The 19,347-nt window shown below is 49.4% G+C and overlaps 1 protein-coding gene across 2 annotated transcripts in view; it reads left to right on the top strand.

Moving 5' to 3' along the window:
- The window catches only part of CLUAP1 (clusterin associated protein 1), a 59,464-nt gene extending 40,947 nt beyond the window's left edge, over positions 1-18,517 (top strand). Inside the window, exons 10-13 of one of the 2 annotated variants that reach the window (XM_084216291.1) lie at positions 8,339-8,443; positions 16,049-16,104; positions 17,732-17,773; positions 18,062-18,517. In XM_084216291.1, coding sequence (XP_084072417.1) covers positions 8,339-8,443; positions 16,049-16,104; positions 17,732-17,773; positions 18,062-18,214 — 356 coding nt within the window. In that variant the 3' untranslated portion in view covers positions 18,215-18,517. The remainder of the gene's footprint in view (positions 1-8,338; positions 8,444-16,048; positions 16,105-17,731; positions 17,774-18,061) is intronic. The other variant, XM_084216292.1, reaches the window with a different exon arrangement.
- The last annotated feature ends 830 nt before the right edge of the window (positions 18,518-19,347 follow it).

Genomic DNA, 19,347 nt, shown 5'->3' with positions numbered 1-19,347 from the left:
GGATCCTGCTTCCCAGAGCTGCCTCATTTATTGCCTGTCCCATCACCTTGGCAAATCGTCTCATCTCTGTCAGCTCCACCCTGCCTTTGTCTGTGAAACTCTGCAGGGGTGGGGCTGACTGGAAATTTGCCTCTCCAGGGCTGTTTTCCAGTCAGGAGCACAGAAGTTCATTAATGGAATGTTTAAAGCTCCCCCTAGACCTCAGTCTGCTCACACTTCACAACCTGGGCTCTCCCCTTAGAGCATCCCCTCCCTCCTCTTGTTATTAATTAAATTCTGCCCTTTAAACAATTCAAACCCAAGAGATTTGCAGTGGTGAGAGAATGCAGGAGTTGGTGTTTTCCATGGCAGAGTTTGTTTGCAGAGCAGCTCTGTTCATCCTCATCACTGGGAAAATGCACATTTGGCACGAGAGGAAGCACAGCCAGAGAGGCAGGATGGGCACAGCACCTCTGAGCAGCTTTGCCCAGCCTCCCCCAGGGTTAATCCTGCAGCTCACACAGGAACAGGCATCACCTGAGGGCTGAGAGCATTGCCAGGGACCTGCAGCTGGAGCTGGCAGGGGTTTTATCAGACCTGCTGTGAGGAGATGGTGAGTGGTGCTGCAGCCTTTCAGCTCTTGGATTCTGGTGCTGCATGCTCCTGAGAGGATGTGCCCTGCAAGGAGCCAGGGAGGGAAGAGCAGAGAAGGACTTCACCATCAGAAACATCTTTGTGAAGCAGATTTTTGGAGGAAAGACTATTTCATAGAATCCCAGACTGCTTTGGATGGGAAGGGGGCTTAAAGCTCATCCCATTCCAGCCCCTGCCATGGCAGGGACACCTCCCACTGTCCCAGGTCACTCCAAGCCCTGCCCAGCCTGGCCTTGGGCGCTGCCAGGGATCCAGGGGCAGCCACAGCTGCTCTGGGCACCCTGTGCCAGGGCCTGCCCACCCTCCCAGGGAATAATTCCTGCCCAATTTCTTGTCTAAATTGTCCTTCAGTTTAAAACCATCACTCCTTGTCCTGTAACCACAGACCCTGCTGAACACTTTATTATTCCACTTAACATTTATTATTTCACTTAACATTTTTGAGTAATGCCCCACACAAAGCAAGGTGCTTTTATCCAAAGTTTTGTTCCATCTTTAGTTTGTTTGGTAACTTAGGACTTTTGTTGTCTGGGCTTTCCACCCAGCAGACACCAGGATGGTTGAAGTGGGCCCTGCTCTGCCTTGGTTTTGCTCACACAGCAGCTTCTGGAGATGGAGGGATGAGCTCCTTCTGTGCTCAGTGCAAGCTGGGCAGGCTGGCCTGGCTCTCCCACTCTCCCAGGGCTCCCTGGCTGCCCCTGGAATGTTGGGGTGGGGCAGTGAGCTGCCTTGGAACAGGTTCATTGCTTCCCTCCTCTGAGGGGCTGCAGGGCAGCTTCTCTCCTAAGAGCCTGGATGAGAGATGCAGGACTCCAGGCAGCTCTCCAAAATGCAGTTTATTGTGTCCAAGGTGTTACAGCAGTCCAGGGTGGTGGGTGACAGAGCTGTGCCCACAGCTGTCAGCTCCAGCTGCAGGCAGGCCTGGAGACCCTTTGGTTTTGGTTACAGTGCATTATTTACTTTTCTTTGCTGAGCATCTTCAGAAGATAGAAGCATCTTCAGCATACAGAAGAACCAATCTATACCTTAACTTTCACCTATAGCCTATAATAGCTGATATAATTACCATATTCTCCAATCACTAACAGTCAGTACATCACAGTTTAAGCCAGAAATTGTTATTCAGTTTTCATACAGTAGAAAATTCTAAGACTTTTTTTCTACTTGCCACATTGGCAGGCTTGTTTGCCTGTGCCATCTTCCTGCTTGGTAAAAACATCTTCTTGTTTGGGGTGGGTTTATCCTTTGCTCTAAGCCATAAAAACCCCTTCTAACTCACACACCCTTTGCCTCCTTGGTTACCCAGTAAAACTGGCTCAGCAATTCTTTTGTTCTATATCAAAACTTGCTTCCATGTCTATTCCTTCTTCAGACTCTACATTTAAAAATCTTTCTGCTAAGCACCCACATATCTGTGAGACTTTCCTGTCAAACTTTCATCCTTCCCAACACTCTGCCCCTGGGAGCTGGACAACATTTAGAAAGCCTTTCCCAACAGTGTGGGCTGTGGGTGGTGATAAATTTGTTGTCATTAATTGATGATAAAAGTCAGCATCCTCTCTGCCCTGTGAGCTCTGTTACTCTCACCTACCCACAGCATTGATCAGCTCTCTCATTGTCTGGGTACCCTGACCTTATCTCCTGCTAATTTGGTAAGAAGAGTTCCAAATTAACACTTCATTTCTCTCTGCAATGAAGCTGCAGGAGTTTTGGACAGCTCTCAGTTGAGTTTCAGGCTGAGAAGCCTAAATTCTGTTTCTCATAAAGGAGAGCTGTGGGATGCAGGTCTGTGTTAAGAATAAAAAAAGTCCATGGATGTGGTACTCACATAAAACTGGCAAAATTGTTTGGTGTTATTGGTCAAAAGTCTGGTGGGGTTGGTTTTTTGGGGGGGGGGGGGAGGGTTGTGGGTTTTGGGGGGGGGAGGGTTGAGTTTTTTGGGGGTTTGTTTGTTTGGTTTGGATTTTTTTTCTTCCACACGTGTCAAATCAGCTTTTGTCTCTGACAGAGCAGCTCCATAAAACCACTGCACCAAAAAAAAAAAAAACCCAAAAAACCAACACTAAATTGTCTGAAATACTGTTCTTAAACAACATAAAGATTTTGAACTCTTGCTACAGATCAGGCTCTGAGAATTATCTGCCTGATGAAAGTACACATAATTAAGTATTTGCAGCAGTATAAAAAATGTCTTTTGTGCTGAGCAGGGAGGAAGTTGTTGTTATTTTTCTAATCTTTGCTTGGCAGAGAGGCTGATGCAGGCAGTGATGTCTCACACATCTGCTGCCCCTGTGGCACATCCAGGACTGCTGCCATGTCACCAATCCAATTGCCTGAAAGTTGTTAATGTCAAAGTGACACTTGGAACAGGGGATCAGAGGCTGCTTGGAGAAGGCTGGGGATGGCTCTGCTGTCAGGTGTGGGTCCTGGGTGCTCTGGTGCTGGGTTGTGTGAGAGGAGAGGCTAGGGAAGAAATTCAGTTTATTCTTCAGGTTTATCCAAAATTGCAAAAACTTTGTTGAGCAGAAGGGAGCAACCTGGAATGTTTCTAGACTGAAATAATTTTTCAGACTCTTCAGCTTACTGCATTTACAGAGCTTTTTCACTTTTTCACACACTTTTTCTAATGCATTTTCCCACATTCTTCAAGAGCTTTTTATCAATTTAAAACAAGACAATGCAGAATTCCCGAGTTGTTTGGGCTGGAAGGGATCTCAAAGCTCATCCCATCCCACCCCTGCCATGACAGGGACACCTCCCACTGTCCCAGGTCACTCCAAGCCCTGTCCATCCTGGCCTTGGGCACTGCCAGGGATCCAGGGGCAGCCACAGCTGCTCTGGGCACCCTGTGCCAGGGCCTGCCCACCCTGCCAGGGAACAATTCCTTCCCAATATCCCATCCAGCCCTGCTCTCTGGCAGTGGGAGCCATTCCCTGTGTCCTGTCCCTCCATCCCTTGTCCAAAGTCTCTCTCCACCTTTCTTGTAGGAATATATATGAACTATATTTTTTAAAAAGTAAAATATTTTGTTTTGAAACTATAAAAACAGAAATGCTTTGATTTTTTTCAAGATATTTCCTGTATTTCTTTTGGCCACTGCTGTGCCCAGGATTAATTTAAATATGGGGAAGAAATTTGCTGTAAAACTGAAATTTTCAGTGACTCTGACACTTCCTGTTGTGCTGCTCCAGTCAGCCCACCCTGCATCCTCTTGCTTGGTCTGTGCAATGAATAAACATTGATTTTCCCCAGCATTTGGAAATCTGCACTACTGGAATCTTGTTCAGCAATAACCATAGGGTTTAACTGATGCTCCTGGGTGCACCCTTTCTGCTCCAGAGCTGATGCTTTAAAATCTGCCAGCAGACCAACAAAAAGCCCCATTCAGCAGCTGTGGAGTTGGAGGGGTGACTCCTGGATGAATCCTGGATGATATTGCTGGTGCCTGGGCCATCCATCTTCTTGTGAGAGACACTTGGAACTGTTCCACAGGAGCTTTGTGTGGTGCTTGGTGGGTAATTGCAAATTCATGACCTAATTTAATAGTGCTTGGATGGATTTTTGGCTTGTGAGACTGTTAGAAATAGTTCTGGTCACCAAATGTGACCTCTTGATCAAATGAGCCCAAAAATAACTTAACTGCTCACTCCTGCTAAAACTCCAAATCCCAGTTTAAGTGGAGCTTGTCATCCTGAGTTAATTTTAATTATTTCAAGTGGCTGACACCTATTGGTTCCCCAGGCAGTGGTTAATCATCCTCACTGATAAATTGGGAGTTTGGAATCTGTAGCTGGACCAGGCTGGATGGCCTTGGAGCAGCCTGGGTTAGGGGGAGGTGTCAATAAAGTCCCTTGCAACCCAAATTATTCCATAATTCTGTGACCTTAAAATGACCATGCAAAGTAAGTAAGTGCACTTAGAGCTACCTCTCCAACCTTGTTCTGTATGTTGCTGTTACTGCCCTGTTTTTGGCTGCACAGCTCTGAACATCCCAAGTTTTCCCTGGAATTCCTAGCAGTTACTCACAGCTGGACCTTGCTCAGTAGCTCTCAGTACCTGGCTGAATTCTTGTCAGAGATGGGTGAGAGGTCTCAGTTCTCTGCTAAGGACAAAGAACCTTCCCTCCTGATACTTTTCTATCCAAGCTTTTCTGTCCAAGCCTTTCTTTCCCTTCAGCCTGCAGGGCTGTGGGTTTAGGAGGGATCCAGAGCCCGGTGCTGTGGGTTTGGTGTGACAGCAGGGTGGGTTTGGCAAAGCTGAGGCTTTCAGTGGGCTTCACTCTCCCCCAAAACACATCAAAAACCCCAATCCCACCCCCTCTGGGTTTTGCTGTTCCCTTATTTCATGCTGTTTATTCTCTGGATTTCATTTGGGATCAAGTGGCTGTCAGTTGCCCATTTGATTGTTCTCATGATGTTTTCTCACCCAAAGCAGCATCCTGCTGGCTGCAGTAATTGCTGTGGAGCAGTGTCTGTGTTTGCAAGGCAGTGATTTCTGAAATTGGACACACTGCACAGCACTCACAGCTAATTCCAGAGCATATCAATAAACAATGGCCACTGTGCTCATTATCCTCACCACAGTAACTTCTTATTTTACAGCTGGATACCTTTACTTGAATATTGATGCAAACCACCAAATCTGCACTGAAATCACTGCTAAGTTATTCAGTCATGGTGCTTTTCCTTCAAGCATTGCAAATTACCAGAAATTAAATCATTTCAATGTAGTATTATCTGTCCAGGTATCAGCTCTGTTTTTTTTCTTGGAGCAGTGGGAGCAGAAACAAAAATTCCACCTTTGGAGATCAGTGCAACCAGGATGTATTTTTTGTGGCTGGACAGCTTTAAAGGAAACTAATTTAGTTGACTGAAACCCAACTTTATGAAATAGAAATGTTGAAATGAAAGGCAAGTGGGGTTTAAAATCCCAATATATCTTCTCTCAGGCTGATAGTTGGAGTGTTTTCTGTGCAGCAGAGGCAATCACAGCAGTGGGGAGATGGGCCCAGCACAATTTACAGACTTGTTCTGCTGATTACCTTTTCATAATAAAAATACAAGAGCTGCTTAAAACCTCAGTCTGGAGCTTCTGCTGGCTGCCAGCTTGGCCTCAATTGGGGCACATGGATTGCTGAATAATAATAAATAAGTCTGTTGTGAGAATTCCAATAATCCTCATGTAAACCCATATAAATCTCATAAGCCAGCTCCATTCAGTGGGTTCTGTGCTCCATGTACAAGCACATGGCAATTTGTGCTTGATTATCTTCATTGCTTTATGCTGATCCTGAGAAAAATCTGGTTTTTACATAAGGAATGTTCCTTGTCTCTTCAAAATTGATTGTAGTTGGCTGTGCAGTGGTACACAAATGAGATTGTGGCTTCTTCTAGGGCAGTAAGTCTTTTTGCATGTTGTTAAATGAAACTTCCTGAACTGTCACTTTTTAAGAATTTAAGAATAGTTTGGTGAGAGCTGGGCACACTGGGTGTAGAGTGAGGGGTTGGTGTGGAACACTGCCTAGGACAGGTCAGGCTGAGCAGGTGTTTAATTTGATCCTGATAAAAAGCCTGGACTCAGCTTCTCTTTCTCTTGTATATTTGGATAATTTCTTAGCACTGTGTTCTGGTTCTGTGTCCTTGGGATTTAGGCTCAGCACAATTCAGCTCAGCTGATAATTCAGATTGTACATGGGCAGAGCTGGGCTTGGTGATAGCAGCCTTGGGCTGGACTGGAGCAGTGTATTTGGTTTTGGGGAGTGCAAAAGGTGCTTGATGTCTTTTCAAGAGGGAGCAGGAGGCTTGGAGGCAGGAGTTTGGATATTGCTGAATTTGCAGCTGTCACTTCTCTGAGCCTCTGGCAGGAGTTGAGTGCAGTGATGCTCTGAGCTGGGCTCTGTGCTCCAGGATTGCAGCCAGGCTGCTCAAGGAAAACCCAAACTCTTGCCATGGATCCATAACAGGGTTTGTTTCAAAGTCACAGCTCAGCAGGAAAACTGCACTACTGTGGTTATTGGGAAGGAATTGTTCCCTGGCAGGGTGGGCAGGCCCTGGCACAGGGTGCCCAGAGCAGCTGTGGCTGCCCCTGGATCCCTGGCAGTGCCCCAGGCCAGGCTGGACAGGGCTGGGAGCACCCTGGGACAGTGGAAGGTGTCCCTGCCATGGCAGGGGTGGAACAAAATGGGCTTTGAGGTCTCCTCCAAGCCAGGCCCTTCCATGACAGGCTGGGAGCTCAGGTGATGAATTTATATTTTCTTTTGGCTGCAAAGGCAATCCAGGCTTTTTCAAGGCACAGGGAAGAATTTCTTCCCCCTGTGCCATCCCACCTTGCTCCCTGGCAGTGGGAGGCTGCAGCTCCCTGCTCAGCTGGCAGCTCCTGCTCAGGAGATCCCAGACAGGAGCAGGAGGCACAGCTGGGCATGGAATGGGAAAGCTTTGGCCAAGTGATCCCTGCAGCATCCTCAGCTCTGGGCAGTGCTGCTGCCTAACAGGAATGACAAAGCCTGAAAGGGAGAAATTGCTGCTGAAAATAGAATAAATAACCAAGTAGGAGGGGAAAAAACCCACAAAATATAAGAATGAGGGCATTTTAGTAGCAGTAAGAGCCATCACAGATATGATAAATTCATTCTTTAATATATTGAACACAAACCTGAGTCCTTTCTGTAAGCTCCACATGGCTCCTCCCAAGGAGTTTGCCCATGCAAGGATGAACAAAACCTCAGTTCCCTGAAGGCCAGGCAAACAGAAGCAGCATCCAGGTCCCCCAGAAGTGAGTGATTCCCTCACTTGCCAAAGAAGAAAGTGCAAATAGAAATTGTAGCTAACTCTGCTGGAGCCTTGTAATCTTACCAGGCTGGCAGATACTTCCCTTGCCATTATTATTTTCTCATTAACTTGATATTGCAGTGAAAAAGAGGATGGGAAAATGTCAAATATTTGTATATTGTCTGATAATTAAATACTGCAAAGATGTGTCAGCTCATTACTAATCCTAATTAAAGTAGTTATTTCCATTTTCAGCTTGGACATGTGTGTAATTAAATGTACCTGGGAAAGAATTGCCTGTTTTCTCTAAATAATCAGCAGCAAATGTTGCTGTGCTGGGTCCTCCCATGGGGTCCTGTTGGGTTTGTCCTGGCACTGGACTGGGAACTCTGCTTTGGATGGGGAGAAGGAAACAAAGGCAAATGATGACAATATCTGAAGAAGTTCCTGGTCTTTGGAAGCTTCCCTGTCTCTCCAGCATCTTGGCTTTGGCTGGAGCTGCATTCCTTTATCTGGAGATGTGGGACTGTGCTTATCTAGAATTAAATGAAAGGCAAATAGTCCAAGGAGATGGGTTTTGACATTGCTGGTGTCAGGGTAAAACCTGGATAATAAACACACATTTCCCAAATGCTTTTCAAAGGGTTTTATCTTTAAATCACTTGCTGAAGTAGCACCTGCTCTTCATGCCCTGAGGGGATATTGAAGCAGCACCTTCATGGTCCAGCCTGGGATTGTCCCAAGGCTCTTGTTTCCAGTGGGGGCTGCCTTGGCTCTCCCTTGCTGAAGGATTTCTCCTTGGGATGTGGAGATTGGCCATTTCCCTGTGCTGGAATTCTCAGTTCCTCTTGGGCTTGAGCAGAGGTAGAGCTGCTGCTGTCTCCTGTATCCACCTCTGCTCTGGGTGATGGTAACCAGCTGCCTTTGTTTTTCACCAGGTAATGATGACTCTGACATAGAAATCCAGGAGGATGAAGGCTCTGACAGCGAGGGGGATTTGCAGATCACGAGGCACCACATCAACACAGAAACTCTCCTGCCAGGTATCCTCACCCCTCCTGAGCTGCCCTGAGCCACAGGGATGTGCTGCAATTCCCTGAGTAGCTGCAAATGAGAGAAGCCCCTGTCACCCTTCAGGATCTTGGTGCTGCAGGAGGATTAAAGCCCTGTGGGAACAACAGTGCTTCCAGGGGAGCTAATGCAGGATTATTTACCAGGAAAAACAATGACTATGTGGGGAAAATCCTGCCTTGGTATTGCCTTCCACATTCCTGAAGCAGTTCTGTACAAAGCCTTAGGGAGGCAATCCCATTTGTTTTTGCAAAACATTTATTTCCCTGTAGGTTTTCCAGCTGGGAAACCTTCAGTGAGTCAGTAAAGCCACCTGCACTGCCTTGGCACAGGTGGAGCACACCTGAGCTGCTGCTCCCAGGGAGGGATGTGAGCCTTCTGTCCTTGTGTCCTTCTGTCCTGCTTCCTGGGGAGTGCAGCTGCAGCCTCTGCTCCCAAGCAGCTCAGAGGAATTGCTGGGTGAGGGTCTGTGCTTCACTCAGGTGGGAAAAGAAATGTTCTGCTTAGTCTGGAGTGGAGCAAAACACAGCCAGGAAATCAGGGCAGTTCTTTTTGTGAGCAGTGAGGGACTGTGAGCTGTGAGCACAAACCTCCCTGGGCTCTGCAGGAAGTGCCTGGGTGGGGTTTCATGTGCCACCACTGCTGCTGGAAGCTGTTCCTTAGATAAACTCCAAACATGTGGGGTTTTGTGAGTGTAATTCTGCTTTCCCCTCTCTGACTGAGAGCAGGGAAAGAAGCTGATATTCTCAACTCAGTGTAACTTAAGCATTTTTATCCTCCCTTCCTCTGTTTCTCTTGAAAATGGAAAAGTCTTGTTAAATGCTAGAAACACTAATATTCTCTGAGGAATATTTTACATTGGCATTTCTCAAGGAGAGGTTTGTACACAGGTTTTAGAGCTTTGGAAGGGACCCTGTAGCTGTCTGTGATGCTTCATCTCAGAGAACACCACAACCTGAGTCCCTGCTGCTCTTAATGGCAGTTTTAGAGTTTAAAGTTGTAGATTTTGCTGCCAGTAGATTCTTTTTTTCTAGGAAGAGCTTTGTTATCATTAATTACCCTTAATGGAAACTCACTTCATCAGACTTTAAGACCTGAGATAAAGGTCAGGAGCAGCAGCTTCTTTAAAACACCAGGGCTGAATGTTTGCTATTAAACACACCACAGATCTGCTGCTATTCTTCAGCAATTTGCATTTAAGATGCACTTAATGATCAAGGCAGCATAAGAAGAACATCATTTGTATTAATTACTGCTTTTTTCCCTTGACTCAATTTAAGATATTTCAGTCACTTTCTTTTGAAGCTTTGTGTTTTCTTACATGGTGATGCTGCTGAGCCACGTTTGCTCTCAAGCTGAGGAGAAAGAGCCCACTGTGCTCAGTCCCTGTGCCTGCTGGGGTGCACTTTTATATCTTTTTTACATTCTAATTTCCATCTTTTACATCTCTAATTCCCAAGTTATCAGTGCTGAGAGATAAGGCTCCCTCTCTCTCTCTCTCTCTGTGGTGGGCAGATATTCCAGTGTGTTTTGCCATTTTAGAGGCAGGATTCTCAGGGAGAGATAATCCCTGGTTTTAGGCCACTTGGTATAATTGAGAAAATCAGCACACTCACCCTCAAGAGCCCTTTCATCAGCTCTGTCTAGATGCAGCAAAACTCAAACTAAATGCAGGTTTGACAATATTGCTCCTGGTTTTATTCTTTCAGCCAATTAAAACACTTGAAGTGATAGGATTTGGTTTCCCATGGAGCAGCAAAGAGGGAGCTGGGGGAGATTTGTGTGGTGCAGAGAGAAAATCAACCCCTTCCCCACATGCAGAGAGGGACAGGCAGGAGCAGCTGAAGAAGGAAACTGGAATGGGCTCTGGAGTTTGGCCTTGGTGCTGCTGGGTCAGCAGACATGACAAAACCTGAATTGTGGAAGCAGGAAGGGCTCTGGTCCAGGAGGGAGCAGGGGGTGAGAGCTCCTGGCTGGGGGAGCAGGGGCCAAGCTGCAGGTGCTGCCTGAGGGCCTGGGAAAGCTCAGCTGCTTTATTGTCACAGTGTCACAGGGACAGGACAGGCCCCTCCCTAAGGGGGTGTTGTAGCAAACCCTCGTGTCACTGATCATTGGCTTTTGTAGATTAGAGAATTCTCTGATTTATCACAGAATCACACACTGCTTTGGGTGGGAAAGGACTTAAAGCTCATCCCATCCCACCCCTGCCATGGCAGGGACACCTCCCACTGTCCCAGGCTGCTCCCAGCCCTGCCCAGCCTGGCCTTGGGCACTGCCAGGGATCCAGGGGCAGCCACAGCTGCTCTGGGCACCCTGTGCCAGGGCCTGCCCACCCTCACAGGGAACAATTCCTGCCCAATATCCCCTCCAGCCCTGCCCTCTGGCAGTGGGAGCCATTCCCTGTGTCCTGTGCCTCCATCCCTTGTCCCCAGTCCCTCTCCAGCTCTCCTGGAGCCCCTTTAGGCCCTGCCCTGCAGCCTTCTCCTCTTCAGGTGAGCACCCCCAGCTCTGCCAGCCTGGCTCCAGCCCTTGGGGCATTTCTGTGGCTCTTCTGAACTCTTTCCAGCAGCTCCACATCCCTCCTGTGCTGGGGATGCCAGAGCTGGAGGCACTCTGATCTCTACATTTTAACTTTAGCATTGTCAATGTAAATAAAATTTCACATCCATTTTTATTCTGTCTGGCAATAGATCTTTGAGGCTGTGACAAATACAATGGACTTCCCTGAATTTGTGGTGCCACTTGCAGTAAGATTCTTGTTTTGTCAGAGTGCCAAAGGAAAAGAAATTCTTTCAGCATTGAAAATCTTAACCATTTGCAGTGTAGAGAACCCTCTTGCCTGAAGCAGGCCCTGGATGAGTTGTTTGCAGCAGGATGGTAGTTCATGTGCAGCTGGCTGCACTCTGGGGTAAAGGATGCACAGCCTTGTCCTGGGAATGCAGAATCACCCTGGGGGTGCTGGGTCAGCCACAGCATCCAGCCAGCCTGGTCTGTCCCCAGCCCTGGCTGAAAGAAAATGTCTGGAGAAGCACCTGGGAGCTTCCCTCAGGTTCCCTGGGGCTCTCAGGCTCTTTCAGCCCCATCAATTGTGGCTTGCACAGATTTAAACTAACCCTCAGTACATTTATTTTCTCCTAAGAATCTGTCCAGTCTCTCCTTGAACTAAATAGATTTTTGTCACCCCCACCATCAGAAGTGACAGATTTTGAGGTGATGTTATGATTCCATGTGCAGATCCATCTTTTCAAGCCCCTTGGAGCAGAGTCCTGAAATGCATTGTGGCATCATGAGCACCTTTCCCCTCCCAGAGGTGGCAGCCTGGGACATGCTGTGCTGGTGACAAGGCAGTGCTGCTGAATGAAGCTGAAATCGTCCATCCCTGTGGGGCTGTGCCTGGAAATCACCTTTTATTCCACATTGCCAGGGTGTTTCAGCTCCTGTCAACCATTCCTCCCCGTGCTGTAGCTCATTTCCTTTTCTAACATTGGTGTTCAGGGCTGGCTTGGTCCTGGCCAGACTTCAGAAACCATTTCACTACTGAGACAGGAACAACTTCAGCCCCATTTGATCTTTACTGTGAGAAGAGACTTTATAAAACCCTGTTTTTTTAGCAGACACAGTCCAGAGTCACACAGTGAGAGCTGCTCTCCTGGAGCCCCTTTCCTGGGCAGAGCTGCCCAGAGGATCAGGCTGTGAATGATGGGCTGGCAGAGGGCACTTGCTGCTGAGTGCCTGTGGGGCACCCTGCATGCTGGGGGAAGGCTGCAGAGCCTGGATCATCTCACATTTTATTCAGTCCTGTAGGGAAAAGGAGAGTTTTGACATGCAAATCTTCTCAGGTGAGCCTCCACAGTCCTGGTTCCATCCTTCCTTACCACGAGCAGGAAAGTCCTGTTCTCAGTGGGAATTTTCACTCTGCTTGTGGAATTTCTCTCTCCAGCTTGTGGCCATGTTCAGATTTCTGCTGTGGAATGTCTAGAATGTTTTCCTTCCCCCTCAAGCTCCCCCAGGTCTGGGCCATCCCAACATCACACCTAGTGAAGAAGGAGGGGAGGCTGTGGGTCTGAAATGTGGGAACAGCTCCCTCACCTCCTGGCAGATTTCCTTTTCATGGAGCTGTAAGAAATAAACTGGAGTGTGCTCCCCATGCAGCAGCTGTGCTTCCTGAGTCCCTGGATTCTGGCAAGGCCTGGAAGATGCTGCTGGGATCAGGGTCTGCTCTGAGGGAGGGGATTGCTCTGCTCTGCCCTGGTGGGCAGGGACAGGGGATGGCTGGAGCTGTGCCAGGGCAGGCTCAGGCTGGATTTTGGGAAAGGTTCATCCCCCAGAGGGTGCTGGCACTGCCCAGGCTCCCCAGGGAATGGGCACGGCCCCGAGGCTGCCAGAGCTCCAGGAGTGCTTGGAGAATGCTCAGGCACAGGGTGGGGTTGTGGGGGGGTCTGTGCAGGATCAGGGGTGGGACTCCTGATGATGATCCCTGGGGGTGCCTTCCCGCTCAGGAAATTCCATCACTCTGGGATTGAGAACACAGTGCCCAAAGGGCCACAGTTCAGAAGGATCAGGCAGAAGGTTCATCCCATTTCTCTGTGTGGAAGGGAGTGTGATGCAGAGGTGTCTTCTGCAAGCTCATGCTGTGAATTCACATTAAGCACTGGAGACTGACTGCAGATCTCCAGACTGGGAGCAAAATGTGTCCAAATCCACCTGCCCCCCTCCCAGACTGTCCAGACTCTGAGCCTGTGTCACTCCTTGCTGTGAGGCACAGGGTTAACCTGTACCCACTGCTGGGTGAGGAGCTGGAAATCATCCCAGCCCTGTGGCTCCATCCTGGGCAGCTGCACAGCTTGGTAAAACGGGGAGCATCACACAGAGGGAAAATGGCAACAGCTCACAGCTCCACATCAGGGATGCACATTGCCTTCTGCTCTCTGAGGTGCCTACAAACCATGGCTGTGCACAGGGAGGGAGAAGATTTGACTCCAAAGGTGCAGTGAATCACAGCCTGTTCATCACCAGCATCTTTCCTAATTCCTGCTGTGTGCAGCCTGTCCCAGCTGGAGTCACATTGTTGGGAAGGAAGCACCACAGGCTCTCTCCTCCTGGCAGCTGTGTGAACCCAGCTGAACCGAACCCAGGAAACCAAGTGACAGCATCCCAGCTCTCCCTGTGCCATTCAGGGCACTCCTCTGCTTCCTGCCTGCCCCCAGCACACACAGCAACACACCAGGGTCATTCCCACACAGGGAAACCTGGGGTTTATGGGCTGGGGGTCAAAATAATGCTCCATGGAAAATCTGATTGCTCTCCTCTTTACACTTCAGTGCTCAGGTGAAGTCCCAGCCCCTCTGTATTCCCTGGGTTTGCTGCAGCCCCTCTGCATCCTGGGGTCTGCTCTGTGAGTCTCCCAGGGCTTGCTGCAGGACCTGGCCCTGCTGATCCCACAGGTGCTGGTTCAGAGAGGTGCTCCTGGCTTAGACTGTGCAGGATCCAAGTCCAGGCAGTGGCAGGTGCTGGAGTTACTCCAGGTGTGAGCAGGTTTGTGTCCATGGGATGTCTGCCCTGCACACCTCCTGGGAGCATTCCCTGAGCTCTTCCCATGGCCTTTTGAACTGTCCTATTCCATCAGCTCTCCTTATCTGATGTCTTGATTCTCTTTTCTATTCAGAATCTCTCTCAGTTTTGTCTTCTGTTGGGAGCTTTCTCAGCTTTGTCCTTTTTGAGCTAGTAATTCCCAATTTTACACTTTATGTTGAGCCTTCTACAGAGTGAAATTGCAGTTAAACTCAGGAGTCATTTGTAGGCTGGGCAAAAATGGGGTTCTGTTGTCATCTAAGGATGTCAGGTGTAATCACCCCCAAATTTATATCATTTAGTGTTGCATAAATTAGAGCAAAAGTCTCCAAAGCCTGAAGACAGATTTATCCAGAAATCTTTTAATTCCATCTCCACTTCCTGTGTTATCAGCAACTGCTGCATAGAGGCCACTGCTTTTTATGTGAAGACATAAAATCCTTTTAGTGATCTGCCTTGATGCAACAGGGTTTTTTGGTGAGCTGTGGATGAGTTGGGCAGCTTTTTCCTGCCACTAACTCAGCTCAAACTGCGTGGGACAACAGGGACCTGTCATCTTTTGTGCTTTGGGAAGTAGAAAAAAAGAGGTTTGCCAGGGTATATTTTAAAGCTGCCTTGTTTTCATGCTAAAAACAGCACAGATTGGATTGTTCTAGATTGGAACAATCCATATTTGGCATGGAGGAAGCTGGTGATGGCAGGAAATGAACAATTGGGGAGATGGGATGGACACAGCAGGGCTGGAAACAGGATCCGGTGCTGAGTGGGTTCTGTGGCTGCAGCAGCAGGGCTGAGTCACCCAGGCAGCCCCAGGAGCTTTTCCCTGCTCACAGCTCTGCTCTCCCCATTCCCAACCCTTCCAGGCCCCCTCCCCAGCAAAGGACACCTGCCAACATCTCCCCATGGCCTCTGGGTAGCCAGAGCCAGGCAAGCAGGGACACTGTGTGCTCTCCTCAGTGAGCTCCCTGCTGAGCCCCACCTCCCTCTTCAGCCTCACACATCTAACTCCCATCAGGAAATTCTTGAGGTTTGCCTAGGTTTCCTGTGAGATTCCATTCATTCTGGAATATCAGAAAGGGTCTGAGCTCTCTAAAGGAAAAAGGGTTCATTCACCACATGGGAAAAACAGGCTTTTTTCCTCTGTGTACCAAAGCAGAGGCAGAAATCTGTCAGTTCATGGATTTTTTGGGTTGGAAGGACCTCTCAAGATGATCTAGAGCAGCCTGTCTGCTCTAACAGGAGTTTTGAGCTGCTTGTCCAGGACCACATCCAGTTTGGGTTTGAGTATCTCCATGGATAGAGACTCCTAAACTTCTCTTAGAACCTTGTTCCAGTGTTTGACTGCCCCCACATAATAAAAGGTTTCTTGGTTCAGATAGAATTTCCTGTTTCTTAGTGTGTCCATTGCCTCTTGTCCTCTTGTCCTGCCAGAACCATCATGCTGGAATAAGGTAGCTCTGGAAATGCAGAAATAGACCCTGACTGGAACTAGAATCACAGAATCATTAATGCTGGAGAAAAACTCCAAGATCATTGAGTCCAATGTTAATTACTGTCAGCCTTACTCCCCCTGCCCTCTCCTGAGCAATGAGGCTTAACAAGGGGGGTGACTGCATGGCTTGGGATCTCATCCTCTCACTGAGGGATGCACCCTGAGCTTTGCCCTTCCTCCTCCCTCCCTGTACCACCAGCCAGGTTTGAGGGGGTTCTCTTTGCTCCTGTACCACCAGGCAGGTTTGAGGGGGGTTCTCTTTGCTCCTGTACCACCAGGCAGGTTTGAGGGGGGTTCTCTTTGCTCCTGAGATCCCCAGCCAGGTTTGAGGGGGGTTCTCTTTGTTCCTGTGATCACCAGCCAGGTTTGAGGGAGGTTCTCTTTGCTCCTGTGATACCAGCCAGGTTTGAGGGGGGTTCTCTTTGCTCCTGTACCACCAGCCAGGTTTGATGGGGGTTCTCTTTGCTCCTGTACCACCAGCCAGGTTTGATGGGGGTTCTCTTTGCTCCTGCAGGAAGAGTTGGCACACGGATCGTGGGATCAATGCAAGGTGGAGACACAGAGGAGGATGTGAGTAACCATCTCATGTGTCTGCAGAGCTTCTCTGACAGGGCTTTAGATGCCAGCCCTCTCCTCAGCTGGAGAGACACCTTTTTACTGCTGGATCCTCACACCCCAGGCCTGCTTTTCCCCTCCTTTCCCACGGCTGACACCTTTCCTTGGCATAGATATGTATTTCCTTATTTTTCCTTTGTTCTTGGAGTCTGTGTGCTCCATGTGCTTTCACCCCATCCTGCAGTGCAGAACTAGTGGCACACAGGCTGCAGGAATGCTCTTGTGAGCTGTGGGGCAGATTTCTGGGAAAAGGGACCAGTACAGTGCAGCTGGAGCTAAATACATGGACCTAAATCACCTTCACTGCTGTAAAGTCACTCCTTGGAGTCCTGTCCATGGCCTGTGCTGGCAGCATCAGTGCCCTGGAGGATGGGGCAGGGATGAGAGCAGGACTGTGAGCTGTGCCCTTGGGATTCCTGCTGCCCCAGGGCCCCTGGCCTTGCCCTTGGTTGTGGTCTCCATGTGAGTGGGCAGTGTAAAAGGCACACGCAGCTTTGCACAGGAGGTGCTTGCTCTGTGTCTGTGCCCAGCCCTTGGCATCCATGGGCAGCCTTTCTGTGCCTCTGGGCACACCTGAGTGGCCACATCTTCACCAGGAAGCTGAAGGCAGCTGCTGGGATGTGGTTGGCATTTGCAGTCAGCTCTCCCCACCATCCCAAAAAGCTGCTGCCATGCCAGGAGCAGGGGGGCTGTTCTCTCCAGGTGATGCTGGAGCACTGTTTTGGAGGGGGCTAGGAGCTAGTACAGCTGTGGTGACTGTGGGTTTGTGTTTGAGCCTGTGCTGATGTTAATTCCCAGTGTGGGTGGAACCTTTCTGTCTCAATCCAGCAGACACCCCTCAAGGAGGGGAGTTCAGACATTTTTGGGAATCCCAGAACACTTTGAGGTGGAAGGGACCTTAAAACCCATCTAGTTCCACCCAGAGACACATGCCACTGTTCCAGGTTGCTCCAAGCCCCATCTAGACTGATTTGAAACAATTTCAGGGATGGGGCAGCTACAGCTTTTGGGTCTTGGAGAGAACTTGCAGCCCTTGCTCTGCTCTTTGCTCCTGCCAGAAGGGGTTGTTGCCTCCTGGACATCCAGACCCATTTCTGGGAAGGGCAGAGTGCTGTGCTGTGGGTAAAGATGTTGTCACTTTAGTCCCAGTGCTGCCTGATTGTCCTTGGCCACGTTAATGACAGATTTGGATGGTCACCCTCTGTGAATTCTATTCCCTTTAGATTTCCCTGCTGGCAGCTCTCTCTCTGCTGGCACAGCCCCAGCACATCCAGGGATGGAAAGCCAAAGCCTTCAGCCTGCAGCTCCTCAGAGCTCAGGGATCTTTGCAGGCCTCTGCTGGTGTGTCCCAGCCCAGGGAATGAGGGAAGTGAGGCTGCTTTGAGCCCCTCCAGGACCTCCTGGAGTCAGGCTGTGTGTGCCCAGCCTCTGTCACCAGCTGGCGTGGCACAGAATACCTGAGCTGTGCCTGCCTTTGCTGCCTTCTCCCCTGCTCCAGCCTGGCTACTTTCTGTTCTCTTTTATGTTCTTGTACTTTTTTTTCCTGCTCTGCCTCTCGTGTTCCTCCACTCTGGCTCTCCAGGGGACCCCAGCCCCGGTGCGGCCAGGCCGGCGCAAGGCTCAGGTGGGTTCCTCTCCTGGCTTCCTTCATTCTCTTCCACTCCCCTCCATTCTGTGGGCTCACAGGAGCTGTCACCTCAATGTTAAACACCCTGACATGCTTTTAATAGCCCAGAGCCAGCAGAAGTCAGGGAATTTGTGTTCCTCAGCCCCAGGTGTGGGAAGGAGGTTTGCAATCCATTGGGAGTGCAGGGGAAGCCAGCGCTGCCATCCCATCCCTCACTTGGGGCTGGCAGAGAGGCCTGGCCAGGGAAGCTGAGCTGGTCATGGACTCCTGTTCCCTGTCCTGCAGGACGACTCGGGGGATAGTGAGATTGACCTGGATGAAGATGAAGATGAGGAGGAGGATGATCTGGAAGATGACAGCATGGAAATCACCCCAGGCAAATCCAGGCTCCGAGCCAGGAAGCCAGAGCCACTGGTGCAAAGTGATAATGACTTCTGACCCTTTAGGAGCAGGAGGCCTCTTGAAGCACAAACTTTGGAGAGGCCAGGAACCAATACCCTGCTGTCTGAAAAGTGTGTGTCAGTGTGAACTCAGGAGTTGGTAAATAATGTTCATTAAACCTGAAAATTAAACTTGGATTGCCAGGTTTGTGAATCTCAAAGCATGAGCAGTTTATCCATAATGAGAATCACGGTAATGTGCACTTATTTCCATAATTGCACTAAACTGGCTCTTGTGCACTGCAGTGCCAGAAGCCTCACTCCAGTGAGCATCATGTGCCTGATTTCCCTGCATTTTATTATGTCCAAATAGATTTCTTTGGCTTAATAAAACTGGATGAAAAGCTGCTCTGGGAATGCATCTCAATTGGTTTTAAATCTGGCTTAAATCTATTTACCCTAAACATATCCTTTACTTGATCAAGGGCTTGTCTGCACAAAGAGCAGCACCAGGTAGGCTGAAGGAGTGGAGTTAAAACTGGAGAAGTCTCCAAGGAGACCTTCCAGGACCTAAAAAGGGGCTCCAGGAGAGCTGGAGAGGGACTGGGGACAAGGGATGGAGGGACAGGACACAGGGAATGGCTCCCACTGCCAGAGGGCAGGGCTGGATGGGAGATTGGGAAGGAATTGTTCCCTGTGAGGGTGGGCAGGCCCTGGCACAGGGTGCCCAGAGCAGCTGTGGCTGCCCCTGGATCCCTGGCAGTGCCCAAGGCCAGGCTGGGCAGGGCTTGGAGGAATAGTGGGAGGTGTCCCTGCCCATGGCAGGGGTGGGAATGGATGAGCTTTGATATTCCTTCCAACCCAAATCAGCCTGTGATGATCTGAGCCCCCAGACCAGGGCTGCAGCTGGAGTCACAGTTTTCTATTTCCTGTACTGTAGGCCCAGATGGAAAAGTGACTCCCCACCTGGTGTGCACAGAGCCAGAGCCTCTCTCTCCAGGCAGCAGTGCCACCTAGCCTCCAGCACAGCCAGCAGGCATGTGGCAAAGCCACTGCTGGTGTTGCAGCTGCTCGTGCCAGGCAGCAGCAGCAGCTCCTATGCCAGTGAACAGAGCTGCCAGCCAGGGCAGGGGAGCACAGCCCATCCCAAATGTCCTGCAGTGCAAGAGCAAGGCTGCAAGAGGCATCTTC

The sequence above is a fragment of the Fringilla coelebs genome (genome assembly GCF_963513975.1).
Source record: "Fringilla coelebs genome assembly, chromosome: 16".
Lineage (NCBI taxonomy): Eukaryota > Metazoa > Chordata > Aves > Passeriformes > Fringillidae > Fringilla > Fringilla coelebs.
This window is presented reverse-complemented; position numbering and strand designations above follow the sequence as displayed.